Source organism: Sylvia atricapilla, chromosome 5 (genome assembly GCF_009819655.1).
Source record: "Sylvia atricapilla isolate bSylAtr1 chromosome 5, bSylAtr1.pri, whole genome shotgun sequence".
NCBI classification, from domain to species: domain Eukaryota; kingdom Metazoa; phylum Chordata; class Aves; order Passeriformes; family Sylviidae; genus Sylvia; species Sylvia atricapilla.
Genome location: NC_089144.1, coordinates 67,199,447 through 67,215,760, shown reverse-complemented (window position 1 = coordinate 67,215,760; position 16,314 = coordinate 67,199,447). Strand labels below are relative to the sequence as shown.

The 16,314-nt window shown below is 35.4% G+C and overlaps 1 protein-coding gene across 1 annotated transcript in view; it reads left to right on the top strand.

Annotated features, from left to right (window-relative positions):
* IGF1 (insulin like growth factor 1) overlaps positions 1-2,167 on the top strand; it is a 48,097-nt gene extending 45,930 nt beyond the window's left edge. Inside the window, exon 4 of the mRNA XM_066319945.1 lies at positions 708-2,167. Within this exon, the coding sequence (XP_066176042.1) occupies positions 708-767 (60 nt within the window). The 3' untranslated portion in view covers positions 768-2,167. The remainder of the gene's footprint in view (positions 1-707) is intronic.
* Positions 2,168-16,314: the final 14,147 nt, after the last annotated feature.

Sequence of the window (16,314 nt, the reverse complement as noted above, 5' to 3'; positions counted from 1 at the left end):
TGATACAGAATATGCAGTCTTGGGCCTGGCTAATATTTACTAGAGTGGCAAACATGGAAATCAAACTGAAATGTATATACTACCCCCGTCTGCTGCTGCTGAAGATGGCCTGTGCCTGGGATGACAGAGAACTGAGGGCGTTATTCATTCCAAAGCTCTCTAGATTTGCCTGGCACATCACCTTGTCTGTTTTGAAAATACAAATTATATGGCTGGAGCTCCTACAGTGAGCCCACAGTTTTTTTCCACCTCAAGGCCTGATCCAACACATCTAATGTGCCATCTGTGCAATATATAGTTAGCAGAGCAATTTTGAAAATACCTGGCACCAAAGCCCAAGAGATTCCATAAATCCTGCAGCTACAACCTGAAAGTTCCCTGGCCCCTATACATCCTGCTTTTGCAAATGTCTTTGGGAAAGAAAGGAAATCTTTGGTGCCTAAGCTCATCGAGGTTCCAGAAGCAGACATCTCTGCCAAGATCAAGAATGACAACAGTCAAAGTGCTTATGTTTAGGAGAACAGGGAATTTCAGGTACAGAAGTTCTGCATAGTTAAGTTCTCTATAGGTAACTGAATTATTGATTAAAACACAATTATCTAACAGTTCCAGCACTCTGGACAACTGTTTTCCCACTCTTATAAATTTTGTGATCATACAATGTATTTAAACCTACCTGTAATAAATGTTTCTTTCTAAACTTTCAGGAAGTGCATTTGAAGAACACAAGTAGAGGGAACACAGGAAACAGAAACTACAGAATGTAAGAACATGCCATCCACAAGAACGAAGAATGAATGTGCCATCTGCAGGATACTTTGCTGTAAATAAATTATTTGTTAAACATTGGAAGACTTAAAAAACCCCTTTGTTTTAAAAAGCTTGATGCAATTTCAGCCAATGGGCATTCTCCCAGTGAACAATGCAACTAAACATTCCAATATTAAGTCTTTAGAGAACAGAACATTTTAACTAGCCCAGAGCTAAAAAATTCTGTGGTTGATATATTGCTGTTTGTTAACCTGTTTTAAATGTCCTGCACGAAAACTCTTAAAGTCTTGTGCCCCTCAAAAGCCTAGAAATTTATGGGCCTTTGATGGATCCAATTGCACTAAATTAACCTATGAACACTGGCTGCTGGAGTCATTCATCAGCCTTGTCTAAGTGGTGTTTTTTTATTTGCACTTCTTTACAAGCAACAGGCTGTTTGTTTTACAATGTCTGAAAACATTGTTTGTCTACCCCTTCATATTTGCACAGTTTGACATTCCCAGTAACAGCAGCAGTAAGGTAACATATACAGCTTTAAACATCGATTAATTCCATCTGTGGCATTTTGACAAAATATGGGTTATAGATGCATTTGTTTTAAAACAGTTTTATTCTTCCTTCTCTTGCAAGCATGCAAATTTTTTGCAATTTGTGAGACAAAAGATTTTTAAAAGCAGTTAAAGCATACATAGGCTCTCGATCCAGTAATGATTCTTCCAGGTAATTATTTTGCAACAGTATAGGTAACTTCTTTCTTCCTCCATATAATGCAGTATGTAAAATTTAGCATATCAACAATACACATATATCAAACAGTATGTAAAAAATCTGTTTTATAGTACAACGGTGCTATTTTATAGTTTGTTACATGAAAGGGTCTGGCCAAAACAGTAACAGGTAAAAGCAAATATGGAAAGACCAAGCCAAAGATTAAATAACAAAATACTTTCAAAAATATTCAGCTTAAATCAACTAAAATAGCTTCAGATTTCAACATGAAAACAACTTTACCATCTTCTAAAGAAAATTCAGATACTTGTTTTCCTTTTAGATATTTGAAGGGTGGTGTTTTGACATCTGATTATGTGGAACACAAACTCATAGATGTCTAGGCCCAGAGAAGACAATTTGAAAATCAGCCCTCAAGTGACTTCAAAGAGTAGCCCAGCAGGGCCTAAATGTTCCTGAAGTACCAGCATTCTGTTCAATCATAAAGGAGTACTCAAGTTCCCCTCCATTTTAATTCTTCCCACAATCAGATGTGGTTTACCTGACTCTGAGTTGGGCTGCTGCATCTCTCCATAAATCAGAAAAGTTAACCTCATCACCAAATTACTGGTGTAGAATGAGTCCTCGAGGAGAGATTAACCACAATATCATTACACCCTTAATGACAACTGCCATTCATGTACTCTTATGGGAGACAGAGATCCCCAGATAATCCCTGCCATGTAACTTTGACAGTGGTTCTACCTTGAATAACACCGTGTCCTCCGCTGCGTTTTTGTAAACCAGCCCAGGGTAGGTTGGCCAAGCAGCCAACAGTGTCCCAAGGTGAGCATTAAACTTGTCTGTGACAGAAGACAAGGCAGAGGAGAACACACTGTTCCACTCTGTCCAAGAACTCCAATGTGGTCCCATTCAACTTCTTCCCCTCACCATGCTACGTGTGGTAGGGGTCAGGCAAAGGATGAAGCAACTCTTGCTCAGCTCCACAGGGGGCCAGGAAAACAGTGTCTGAAGGCAGCAGTTAGAGAGGTGGTAGATTATATCTATAAAGGAAGTGTATCTCCTTTTGAAGGCTGCTGAAATCTGCCTTACTTTCTTCTGCAGCTGAGGGAGTTGATAATTATTGACTTAAACAAAAGAGAAAGTTCTCTCCAGACTGCATATGTACAGCTCCTCAACAGTCCCTTGTGAAATAAGCAGGAAAGGTCATAAAAGTCTAAAAAATTATTGTAGTTCCTTTTCTATTCCCATAGAAAATCTGTGGTTTGTATTTTTAACAAGTGCAATGTATTCCTATATAGCTCTTTAAACCCTCTGCTTTCTGTGAGATGGATGTCTATATGCACAATAAGCTGCCATAGCAATGTAAAAGTAGAACAGTAAATGAATAAAAAGAATATGTCACAGCTCTCACTGACTGAGATAGTTATGTTGAAAAAGGAAGAAAGTAATGAGAAACAGATGTGGAAGCTAACCTAAATTATTTACCATCAATTTCAATAAACAGAGTTAGCAATTCTGATATTTGTCACAGCTCCTACAGGCCTTTTTTTGGCAGGGGGGATGGAGAGGGAAGGACTTTTACTTTAATGGCTGTAAGAATTCTGCAATGCAAGCTAAGAACAAGCCATTATTTTGGTGTCACAGACATAATACTTATTTCCATTTCATGCCCCATGACCCTTTCTGTCTCCCGTCTCTTCTGAAGTTCTAAGAGGAAGAGGGAAGAAAGGTGCGAGTGTAAAAAGAAATTTGCAGATATCTGTGGCAGCAAGTTTCTTTGTAGATAACTTTTTTTACTGATGCGCTTTTAACTGAATAACTACATAATTTTGGATTAATTCCTGTAAATTAATTCAAATGTTTATAGTCTTATCTTGGTATTCACACACTCACATCCATGCCATCATATTTCTCCTGTTGAAAAACCCTAATTAGAAAATATCACTCAGAGACAGCAATATTTATCACAATTTGACAACTGTCTAAACAAATCAGCACAATTCTTGAAAGCAACTAAAATAAATACTGAATAGCTGCAAACTTCAAAGGCAACACTTCACTTTACTAGAGAATAAATGATATCACAAAATGGAAGGTAGCTCCAGCCCCACAGAGGTGAGAAATGCATGGGTGGGATATGCATTTTGTATGAGAAATCTCCAGTCATATGCAAGGGAGCACATGATAAACCAGTTAGTGTGAAAGATAACTTCACCATCTTCAAAAGAAAATTCAGATAGAGATAAAGAGCTGCATTAGCTTAATAGTTGCAATAGATCCACTAACTTAAAGGAGTTGAAGCATGAGCCAAAGGATCTCCCTCCCAACAGTACAAAGCAGTCTGTTTTGAAAAACTTCTAATTAGAGAAATTGAAAGGTTCAGATGGATTTTTAATAGCACTCCAGATATTCAGGAACAGGGGTCCCACCAGATGCTATTGACTCTCATAAGTCACTGAAATGGTAAAGAAAAGCCTATTTCTCATCCTTCCCTATTGTGTAAGTCACATGACAGAAATCACAGATCTTTGCTTTCTAGAATATAGTTAAAACTCCAACTATTACACAGAATATCACTGAAATGCATAATTAAAATTTTAATTAAGCCTTATTATTTTCAGTCAGTCCAAAATGCACTGCAGATCTAAACCCACTGAAGTTAGTCACTCTCTTTCATCAAGGTAGAAAAATTTAAGTCTCATCTCCATAATAAATATAATTAGTCATTAAGAGTTTAAATGGAAAAATAATGAATTCTTTATTCTGCTCAAAATGTAGATATAAACCCACACTTCCATTTCCATGAAGGACTCATACAAGCTCATTTGCACCATTCAGCCAAGAGAGAGGAAAATCAAAGCCCAGGATATTGCATCCAGTCCTGGTAGATACATGAAAACAAGGCTCCCTTTTTTCCCAAGGAAGCTTACCATGTCGATTCTTTCACTGAGACTGAAGGGTAAACTAATGGTGAGCTTTATTTACTGAAGTGAATTCTATACACAACTAGAAGCCCTGCTCAGTTGCCCCCTGAGCTCCTTGTTCTCTCATTACCAATGGCTAAAGCTGATTAAGGAATGTTTAATCAGATCAGGAAAGTGCTAGGATCAGGAAAGTGTATCTGCATATTTGCTTTACCTGTTACTGATTTGGCCAACAATGCCAAAGTGGTGCTATTGTTTTGTTTAAGAAAGTACTTGACTAAAATATAAAAGAAAGCATAAATATTTTTTTAATGTATGAAAATGACAATTACATAGGTATGGTTATTAAAATAGAAATAAAACTAGCCATAACTTTTCAACTTTTTGTCACTCAAAGCAGCAAAGAAATCTTTTATCAATGCAGGTGGGGCAGGAATAAGAGTCAAAAATGCCACAAAAAATTCACTGACTTTAAATGAAATTCTGAATCTTTACTCCAAGTCAGAAATTCAGATGAAGAAAACTGTTAGAAGTCAGGGAACTAAAAGCCTTGACATGACTGAAAGCCTTTCAGATTACGCAAGTCCTATATCATACTAGAGATTTTTAGTCCACATACTAGTATGAAATCAGTGAAGAGTTTGACTGGGTCAGTGGCATGATATGATCGAGATTTTCACACATTTTTAGTCTTAAATGATTACTTTCTCACTCATGGCACATAATCCAAAATTTAATGTTCTTAAAGCCACCAAAAGATGCAAGAACAACTGAATTTAACATGGATTAAAAAAAAAATTAGTCCTAACAGGATATTGTTGGGTTTTTCAAATTCCCACCAGTTACAAATTGTGAGAAAAAGTTGAAATATATGGCTAACAGTCTGTGAATTATTTTTCTTTATTACTTTATAGGGTAACTATGAACATCCTTATGTGCAAAATTTCACATTTCATTTTTTTTTGTTTTGAAATTATGCTAAATTAAGCCCAAAAAGAGGTTATTGGAACCTGTAGGCCAGAGAGAATACTTATGTTGTTTTCTGATGAAGGTATAATCAATATATTTAAAATGTTTTATTTTTAGTTTGAAAAGGAATAGTAATAATTTATTTTGCGGGGGATCTACTTACACTGGTCCCTCTTTTTAGGATAATGGTCAGTGGAAATTAGTCTTCCAAACACCCAATTTCTAATCAAAACCAACATTTATTCCTCCCTCTTGCTTCTCCCACCAAACTTAGTTAAAACACTATTGCAAGATAATTTTATTGTTTGTCTGTTTGGGAGGGTTGTTTTGCTTTGATTCACTTTGTTTTGATTCTGGGGGCAAGGGCTGAGGAGGAGAAGATGAGACTTTCAGTGGTATTTTTTCTCTTGGGTACAATCCGCATAAAATAAAGAATTTTTCTTAATGAGATTACTAATTATCCAATTCATGTGTGGAAGTGGCACTCAGTAAAGCAACTAGATTAAATGTGTCTTGAAGGAAAGAAACAAAGAGTTCAACACAAAGTTGTTACCCATTCTACTCCTACACTAAACATTTCGCTCCTGACAGCATTGGAATATTCTACTGGATTATAAATGCCCAAACACACGGTATCTGATATATAGAAATCATCTTTGACTTTTTTTTTTTTTTTTTTTTACACAAAGGGTGTTATGGGATTATCTTAAATTTGATTACATGTCATGCAGTATAGAGATACCATTCTGGCAGAGGCCAAAATAGGAAGGACCTCCCTGATGGTTACATTAGGAAATCTTACACTAGTTGCATCAAGGGTGTAGCTGTAAATATATATACACATATATATGTACACATATATGTGTATATATAGACAATGCTACAGTGTGTGCATGTCTAAGTGCAAGTGTGTGTGCATGTGTATATTATGCTTTTCTTTTTCCTGTCAACATAAAATTGAAATGCTCACTTTTTTCTCTTCAGATCTTATGGATTATATTCAGTAATCCAACAGGAATCTTAGAGGAACACTGTAATATGGATGTCACATAATTTAGATTATGTCTTTGTTTCTCATACCTGAAGAAATGACCACATATTTAAACCACAAGAACCTCATCATTGTCATCAGGCAAATATATTTATCTGTCTAGATACAGATATAAAATACTAACTCTGAGGGCCACATTATAAAAATCTTTCTTAAAATTTTATCTTTTATTTCATTTTTCTCCATAAAACTCCTATTAAGTGTAACTTTTTGAAGTGTAAGGATCTCTTCAAAGGAAGAATAATGGGTAATGTAAACAGAGCAGAATGATAATTTCTGTCATCACCTCAACTATTAATTTGTCATTTATATGCTTTCTGTAAGAATAATTCATCCCTCTCTACAGCACCCTTAACAATATGAGAAGTGGAAAAGGCTTAGCAAATTCCTGTATCCCAAATTATTTATAATAATTCTTGATTTCTCTGTGTTCTTCAGTAACTTTTTATTTTGCCAGCTTGGCTCACAAAAGCCATAAAAAGCACCAATGTGACATTTCTGCTGCTAAACCTTCTTTCCCCCGACTATTTAACATACTAAAATAACTACACATTCACACTTTATTGAAGTTCTTAAGAAACAAATACAGTTGAGTGATAATGTTTCCCACCATTTTTAACTAAATCAAAGGCACTGCATTTTACTGTATTTTCCATTCATTAGTGTAATTTCATTCCTCAAAAGCAGCAACAAAATACCCGAAGAACAAAAAGCACTCTATCCTGACAAATAGGATCATGCTTGACATACTCATGTTAAAGGAAAAGGTTTAGCCAGATAACTATATAAACAACTGATTAAATGAAACTCATATTTTGTAGTGAAATATTTAACTTCGTAAATTTAAAAATCAAATGAATGCTCCACTTTTCCTGGTTTACTGGCATTAACCTGACTTACAGTGTGAGAAAACCCTCACTTTAACAACCATCAAGGACAAATGATCCAAAACTGAAAGACTAAAATGTTAACAATAAAGAGGTAAAATGTCCTTGTTTTGTGCACAGCAATGAATTCTATCCTATTTTTTACACTAAAATTTCAAATACAATTGATATAAATGCTACATAAGAATCACGGTTCTCTTCAGTATTTCCACTTAGGGAAAAGTTTGAATATGGTATAGCACATGCAAATAAATGACAGTGCATGTTACAGTGTATAAATCACATCTTTTCATTTATTACCATTTCTAAGCAATTAGTCCAACAGAATTCTATTGAAATCCTGAGCAAGGTGAAAAAATAATTCTCAAAAATAGATAATGATAATAGTTGCCTGATGAAACTAAGTCTCACCAGACATGAGTCATAAAACACTCGACTGAAAGCACACTGGTACTTCATAGTGTTCTGAACAGCTTCACCTGTAGTCTGACACCTCTCACTGCTTTTATCAGAATGTGATGGTTCTGTTTCACAGTTTCTTAATCCTTGGAGTCTTAGGGTTGAATATTAAACATGTTTATCAAGACTAAGGATTTCAGGAAACAAAATGAAAGTAGAAAAAGCAGCACCACCTGCTGCTGATAATCAAATCGTGTATAAGCTTTCTTTTCTTCCAAATTACTGCAAAGCCACCCAGAATGCTAAACAAAGAGATTAATAGCACTTGGTTTTCAGGACAGCTTTTCCATAAGGAGTACCTGTCCTTTCTTTCTTCAGTGTTGGACCTCAATTGGTATCCTGACTAAAACTGGGGTTTCCATGATGCAAAGCATGAATGTGGATACGAGTTTCTGATTTCACTACTGAATAATCCTACTATTAACATTTCAATTCATTATAACCAAACAGTGACAAGTGTTAAGTGTTCATTTACTAGAAACCATTTAAATATCTATTAAAGTTCTAACTGGATTTATTCTTTCTTTTTTATTTTCTTGTGCTTACTCATAATACAATGTCACTACTTGATGACAAATAATATTTCATACTGTGTATGTAACATCATTGTGTTGCAGAATCCCCCAAATACCTCAACAATGTCTTTGTTGCGCTATTCGTCCCATTTAGCACTTATAAGCTTTTCTAGTAACAACCAATAAATCAAAAAATGGAGCTCTTGATATGTACAAATATAAAAAAAATTCAAGAAATTTTGCTAGTTTGCAGTTAATGTAATGCCATCTTGACCATTCTCTTCCCTTTTCTCTATGAGCTGTCTAGAACAGTAAACTTTGCTCCATAAATAATAGTGTATTCATGCTTTTAAAGGCTTTTATATGCATTTATGGTAGGTAAAGGTTGGAAGAAGTAGTTGACTGATTTTCACTTTTATCTACTTTGATTTCAGTAAAGGGCTTTGTCACTCTGTATACATAAAGGCTAATGCACCCTTTGGTTTGTAGAATGTACTGAAATGTTTGCAACCCTCTTGGTATCAGGTCCAAAATGTGAAGCATTACTGTTAAGAGGGTATCTTTCTAATGTATTTGTATGTATAGTTTACACCTCTGTGAGGTCTAATAAAGGATTATGGTTAATAAAAATTGTGTTGAAAATTCATCATCCATGCAGATTTTGCTACAATTTGCATTCTTCCTCTCTCTTCTCTGGCATATACATTTCAATTTTCTCAGAATATACCAAAATCAGGACATACCTTAGCAGGGTGATCAGGCTCCATTCATCCTAAAATAGAACTGGCATGGAAAGTGGCTCAAGAGCCTTGATGAAAGGAAGTGTCAGCAGATGAAATTATGGAACCTATAGATAAAATTGATACAAGTGAAAGACCAGGAACTGACCATGTTTGTGCACAGAGGAACATGACTGAACTCTGGTATACAGAGGTCTCTCAAAAGCTCCTCACTACAACAGAACTATGGCAGCCAGTATCTAGCTGGTATCTCTATCACTTCTGTTCTCAAGAACAGAGTCTGTGAGTAGGCGAATAAATACTATATGATAAATATAGTATCTTGCAGGAAAAGAAAGATGGTTGTTGTGAAGATAAGCTTCTGAAATCTATTGGGAGTTCTTTTTACAATAAAGAGCAAGAACCTAGTCCACGAAAAAAAAAGTGTGATCTGGTATTTCCTAAATGTTTGGAAATTAGGTCCCTCATCCAAAGTTCTTTAAAACACTAAATTGTCATGGAAAGAGGGGTAAGCTCTTCATACCTGCACACTGCTGATTAATAAGCAGAAGAGAGACATCAGCAAGAATGGCCAGTTGATAGTAGAGTGACACCATATGTGAAACCTTGCTGCAATCTGTTCCAGCACCTCCAGCGTTCAACCTTTCCCTAAACAAGCAAGAGAAAGGCTAGACAGTAAGAACACAAAGTCTAGAGGTGGTATTAAGCCTACCAGACTGATGAAGCAAGCTGATGGTAAATCTATGCAGACTGTTGTTAGTTGTCAACTTGTCCTTCATGTGCATCTCCACAGATCATGGCCCTCTCAGGTGGGGGCAGTATTTGCCTTTTTCAGCCACTAAACTCACACACTTTCCTTAATATTTCTAATATGAAAAACCTGGGCAGTTCCCTTACCACCCTCCTGTGTATCCCATGTGCTCCCAAACACTTGTGTATCTCCATTTGGCTGAAGTGCTTTGGAATTCCATCTAATTTAGTTGTAGGAAATGCTCCTCTCTGCCAGTGAACTCTGGTCCTGGAAGGCCAGAGGACAGCCTTACAGTGGCAAAAAGTGACAAATAAATGCCTCTGGCCCACAAAGTCTAAAACTTGTGAATCTGTGGAGGGTAGGCGTTTCACTGCATGTTGCCTTGTTCTAATATTTTTCACTAGATACTGATTTTCGCTAAAGGGCAAAATAGTGTCCTGGATTGGTTACCCCATTTGCACAATCTTAAAGTGTACAATCCCTGAAGTAATAGTGCCTCTCTGTATTTAAACATTTACAGGCAATAATGCTTAAATCCACACTGTCTTATCCTAACACTTGAGCAATTTAGACAGATTATGGGTTAAAAATAATCACTCAGAAATATTTAACATATTTTCATTCTTACATTCTCATGACAAGATGGAATTAACAGAAATCACAACTGGAAGGTTTGGCAATGCAGCCAAGGAAAAGTTTAAAAATCCATTATTTGTAATCTAAATCACAGTTTTTTAAAGTTGTTAATCAGATGTATCACATTATCACAAGTTTTTAATCTTACATGAACAGCTTGTTAATAAATACAACTGGATGGTAACCTCTGCTAACACAAGCAAAATAAGAACACAGAGATTGAAGAAATGTACAAGAAGTTGCTAACAGTTCAGAAAAAATAAAAACTTCTGTGTTCATCATCTTTCTTCAATAGCACGCTTCCTCAGATACAGAGAATTTAATTTATAGGAATTTTGATCTAGGTGTAGCTGCATATTAACCAAACTTGGATATTGACTTACTTGGAAATCATCTTATTTATGGCCCTAACTGGAAACAGTTTTTGGATCACAACTAAAGGAAAAAACCAGCCTAGAAATCCATTGCTACTTGAAGGTCAGCAGGACTTGTGGAAGCTTAGTGAAAATTAGGACTACCAACAACAGTAGTTAATAAGTAATTAATAACAGTAGCTAATTCTTATTTTATTAGTGCAAAGTTTACACTGAATATGGAGAACTAAACTGATTTTTTTTTTATACATGGGTAACTTCATTAAGCTATGTGTGGTTTTTGTCCTGTATTTTCCTACTGCTTTACACTTGGTTAAAAATACCCTTTGTTCTCATATTATTGCCTAAATTTTGGCTCTTACAACTTTTATCTACAAAGTGTGTACAAGAGGCATAACAAGTAAAAATATGAAGTCAATTAGTGGTGGTTTTAAGCCAATGTTTCATCTTTGTGAAAAGGAGTTACCTCTGAGAAGTGTTTCCCCAAGTGAGAGGGTGACAGAGCTATTAACATTCCCCACAGTTCACACATGTTGCTCGATGCATCAGCCGTACACAGATTTTTCTGCCGGCTTTCTGCAAAGAAGTAATTTGTCATCTCTGTATTTTGACAACCAAAACGCTGAGAAGAAATTGAACAGATCAGGAAGAGAAGTGTTAGTCAAACTGAGATAAAACAAAGATTAAAGCGGGATTTTCAGATTACCACTGGGCTGGTTTTGTTTGTTTGGGGAATGCTTGGACCTAATCTTTAATAAAACAACCATTTCAATTAAAATGCATTGTCTTTGTATCAGACTCCAAGCTCTCCAGGACTCGCTTCTCAGCATGTGCTCTCTCCACTAAGTAATGTTTTTACTCTTTTTGTTTAGTTTTTCCTTCTGTTCCATATACCACCTATTCTTGCTACATGGTGACCCAACACATTAGGAAAATGTCTTCCCAGTTCTTGCAACAGCAACAACAAAAGCTGATAACTTTACTGATTTGGGCATGCTGAAAATAAAGGTCTGAATGCCATCAGGCTGAACATGGAATGAAATCAGATCTCCCACTGATGCTGCACATACCGCAATTAGCTTAAAATTTGGTGGGGGGGTTGGGGAGGAAAAGTCACCATGCCAGAAGTCTTGGGGTGCCCTGTGCTACACCTTTCAGCATGCCCTCAGCCTCTCATGGCACACAACACAACTATGATCACTTGAAGATATTTTGGCTTCAAAAGTACATAGAGCAGGGAAAACTAGTTATTCCCACCATTAACAGACCACAGAGAAGCTGCCAACTTTTTTCAGTTTATGTCTAGGCGTTAGTATTTCAGATATAATTTTCCATAAATATTTAAGTTTCTGTCACTTCTATCACATTAATTCTAATTCAAATTACATAGAATCAGTCTCTTGTGTGTGTTTGAATTCATATGGTTTTTATTAAAACTACCTGCCTGCAGAATCCCTACCAGAATTGGTATTAATATTGTGCAAGGGGGAGAGTTTTCTTCATTTCACAGTATTCAAGCCCTTACTTTCCTGCAGATCTTCATCTACATATTGGTATCATTGTTGGTACTTCCCAGCTTCAAATATTTTTTGTATGCATAACTCCTAGAGCCAACTCAGTCAATAGATTTCTTGGTAATTTTACATGCTGAAAACAATCCTGTGCTGCTTTAAGCACATTCTGTTGTTGTTTTAGTAATCAATAAATAAGCAATTGACTTCAGGCAAAACACTTCAAGTAGCCTTTTATGCAAATAAATTTTACTATCAAACACATTTCCTGCTGGTTCATGTTTTGTTTAAACAGCATTTCTCGTTTTTTTACCCATCTTTTAATCTTCAAACATTACCTTTTCTTTGCCATGCCACCAGAACCACTGCACCAGCTAATATTAAAACATGCCTTCTTATACTTAATCGCACTTTCTGCTCTACCTATCTCACCATCCATACTGTTCTGAATCTCGAAGTTAAGATAATTAAATGGCTGAACTTGCAGCATGCCAACCCTATTCAAGGCCACCAGTGAGTCAAGGAATTCCACCAGCATCTCCCACACTTAGATCTCACGTTCAAATAGGGACACTTCTACTTCCCTCAGAGGTAACCAATGACATCTAGGGTTTTCCTTTATATCAGTTTACAGCTTGTGTTTTTGTACCCTGTAGAATGCCAGTGGCCAGCAAGTCTGGCTCTGAATACTTCTGTAATTATGAGGATAAAGTCAACCTTCTTTCTAACCATTCTATTCTAAGACAGACTGGAACTTTCCTGGGCACTGAACAAAGAAAATCTCTGGTCTGAATGATTTATCTTTTAGTCTTTCTGCATTTCTATTTCTTTCTAAAGAGAAACAGATTGGTTCTTTAAATTTACTTATTCTATGCTCCAGTGCAGTAACAGAATTACTAAGATGAAACACCATCCAAGCCTTTGCCCAAGACTCAGTAAGGTATTTTAATCAATATATAAATATATACTGTAAGTAGCTCCATTTTCAAAAAGTCTCTCAATAATGAAATGATATTGGTACAGTTATTAAAATTCTTACTCCAGAAATATTTCCCTGTAAGTTTATTAATATATATTATATTCTTTCTTTATGAGCTCATGATATGTCCCTTGCTACTTCAACAGAAGGCTTTGCAGTTTTATTATTTTTAGATTTCTTCATTTTTCTTCCTTCACTGATATTCTTCAACAATATTTAATACATGGTATGTCTAAACTGTATTTCAGTTAAGGATTTTAACTTACGATATGCCTTTCAGATAAACTACAAATTATAAACTTCAGGCTTCCTGTATTTCATATAGCTCAAAGTTTTTCCCTGCCAGAGTAGAAGTCCCTTGACTAGATTCTATTTGGCTAGTTTCCATTTATGCTGTCTTACTTTTCTCTGTTCCTGTAGTTTCTTCCACTCCCTTGTCCAACGCAAAAAAAAAAAAAAATTAAAAAAAAAAAAAAAAAAAAAAAAAAAATCCATCTAGAGAATCTCTCAGAATATTTCACATTATATGTCTTCTTATGTAAGAATAAATCTAGACGATGAGCAAGAAACTTTGTCTCTCTCTTTGCAGTGCTTTCTATTTCTTCAACCTTCCCAGCAGCAAATAAACACAGTTATTTATTTACTTAAAGCAGAAAATTTCCAAAAATATTTAAAAACCTCCTTCATTATGCCTCTTACATTCCCAAATGTGAGAAATTAATCACGCTGGTTTTATTTTATTATGGATTGGACAGAGTAACTTCCCAAAATCACTCAGCACAATGGTGTCAGATACAGGTAAATTGTTCCTTGGACCTTCATTAAAAAAAAAAAAAAATCAGAATTTAACCAGTGACAACAGAGTGTTTTTCCAGTATCTTGTGATTTCTTCTTGACTTGATACATTAGTTTCTTAAACTCTCTCAAGCACCCAAAAATACAAGCAACATTAGATGTATGCAGCACATGCTTGTGCAGATGAGAGATTCTCCAGCTGCACAAAAAGCTGGCTTAATGTGCAATACACAAAGTGAAAAGTGTTATCAATCTATCAGTACAAACAGTGGAACAAACAAATGAAATGTTTTTCAATATTTGGCTAAAAAAATCCATAATAATTTATAATAATACAGTGGATTCTTTCCTCTCCAGCTTGCCCCTTCACCCAGAAATATTTGCTATTTGCCCAATTTCAGAATTTTCATACAATTACAGATACTGCTCAGGAAGAGAATAAATCTGCAAAATTTTAACCTAAAAAGTTTCAAGAATCTGAAAGGCCCCATGCAAAAATGTAAAAGCTAAAACATAACAGTAAATACATAATAATCTATGACAACAGACCCTATAAGACTCTCAGTTTAGAAGTGTCATGTGGTACCTCAGATTACTGAAGCCTGAACACATTATCAAGGTGATGTGCCATATAATTTGAACATAAAAAAGTTGACAGTAACTAGTACAGATAATTATGTTACGAGATCATGGAGGAATAATTCTTTCTACTTCTGGAACATATCACAGTGTTTTTCAGAAGAAAATGAAGCAGAATAATCTTCTTTTTGCATAAAAAATGGAGAAAGAATGAATTCTAATTTGCTAAAAACCAGATAATTAACAACAAAACCAAGAGTAGCACTCAGGAATTCCAACAGTGTTTTTATATCCACTGTTAGAGCCAAATTCTTTGCTGCAGCCATTCTATTATTCTGGAGTTGGGAAATAGAGCAGCAAGTGCAGGATAGATAAGAAAGGTACTAACACCAAGAGGAAGTGCTGTCAAGGTGTTTCACATTCATACAATGTCCTTATCCAGTTACAAAGAGATTATCTATCTTTATGGGTCACGGGACCATAAAGATAGATAATGCCAATTCACTCATTTTAATTTGTTGCTTGTATCACTAATTTTGCCTTTAGTCATTGATAATCACCGTTATAAATGCTTTATTTGCTGAGGAAATTAATCTGTGTGCTAAAACACATACATGGCTTTTCAGAGTAACTTCAAAAAAAAAAAAAACCCTATTGCATTCATTTGAACATAGTGCTAAATAAACCTATCAGATATGTGTGTATATATATGTATATATATATATGTATGGAATATATTTCCTCAGTTATAACATCCTACAAGTTAGAGTATGGAAGTCTCAGCCATCGAAATCTATCAGACCGCCAATTCAGAAGCTGAAGGTCAGTAAGCTGTATCCTCACATCAGCCTAGAAATCATACCAAAAACACCACTTAGTACCATCGTCAGATATCAGAGAGTCCTTCTGAATAGGCCTATAAACTAAAACAGATACAGTTTTCTACAACCATTGCAAACACTTACCATACACTAGTTTCAATTGCAATCTGAACTATATACCTACCAATAACAAGTTTATTTTTATTCTTCTCCTGTCAAAACAGTCTCTCCTTGGTCTCCTGAAAAAACATAGAAATTTAGCCACCAAGAGAAATGGTAAGGGGATTTTGTCTCTCTCTAATAATCACTTGAGAAATCTATGTCTAGATGGGATCAAAACAGGAACTTAAACCATGGAAGTAATCAAGTGATATTGAATTAGGAGAAATCAGCAATAGCTACATATTTCTCTACCATTTCTTTATCAGTAGGGCTGCACAACAGAGACTATGCTGTCAAAATGGCAAAACACTTCAAGAGACAAAAATCCTGATAGTTCAAGAAAATAAGCCAATACTTTTAAAATTGCTAACAGACCCTCATCTTCTGACCACCATCTGGCAAAGTAAGATTTAAGAATCTTGTATTATAAGGGAAGCAAGATCTTCAGACAAGCAAGCTGTAACAGGTACACTCTACTTTACCAGCTGATTAAAGTTTTCAACTTCAATTGAGAAAGGCTTAAATAAAATCATATTGCGAATATAGTTCCTTCAGTCTCTGGAGAATAAGACCTTACTCTTATAAGAGGAAAGACTAACATGTAATTTTAAAATGACTTATCAAAGCCAAATGGAGACAGTGAAAATGTGAATATTCA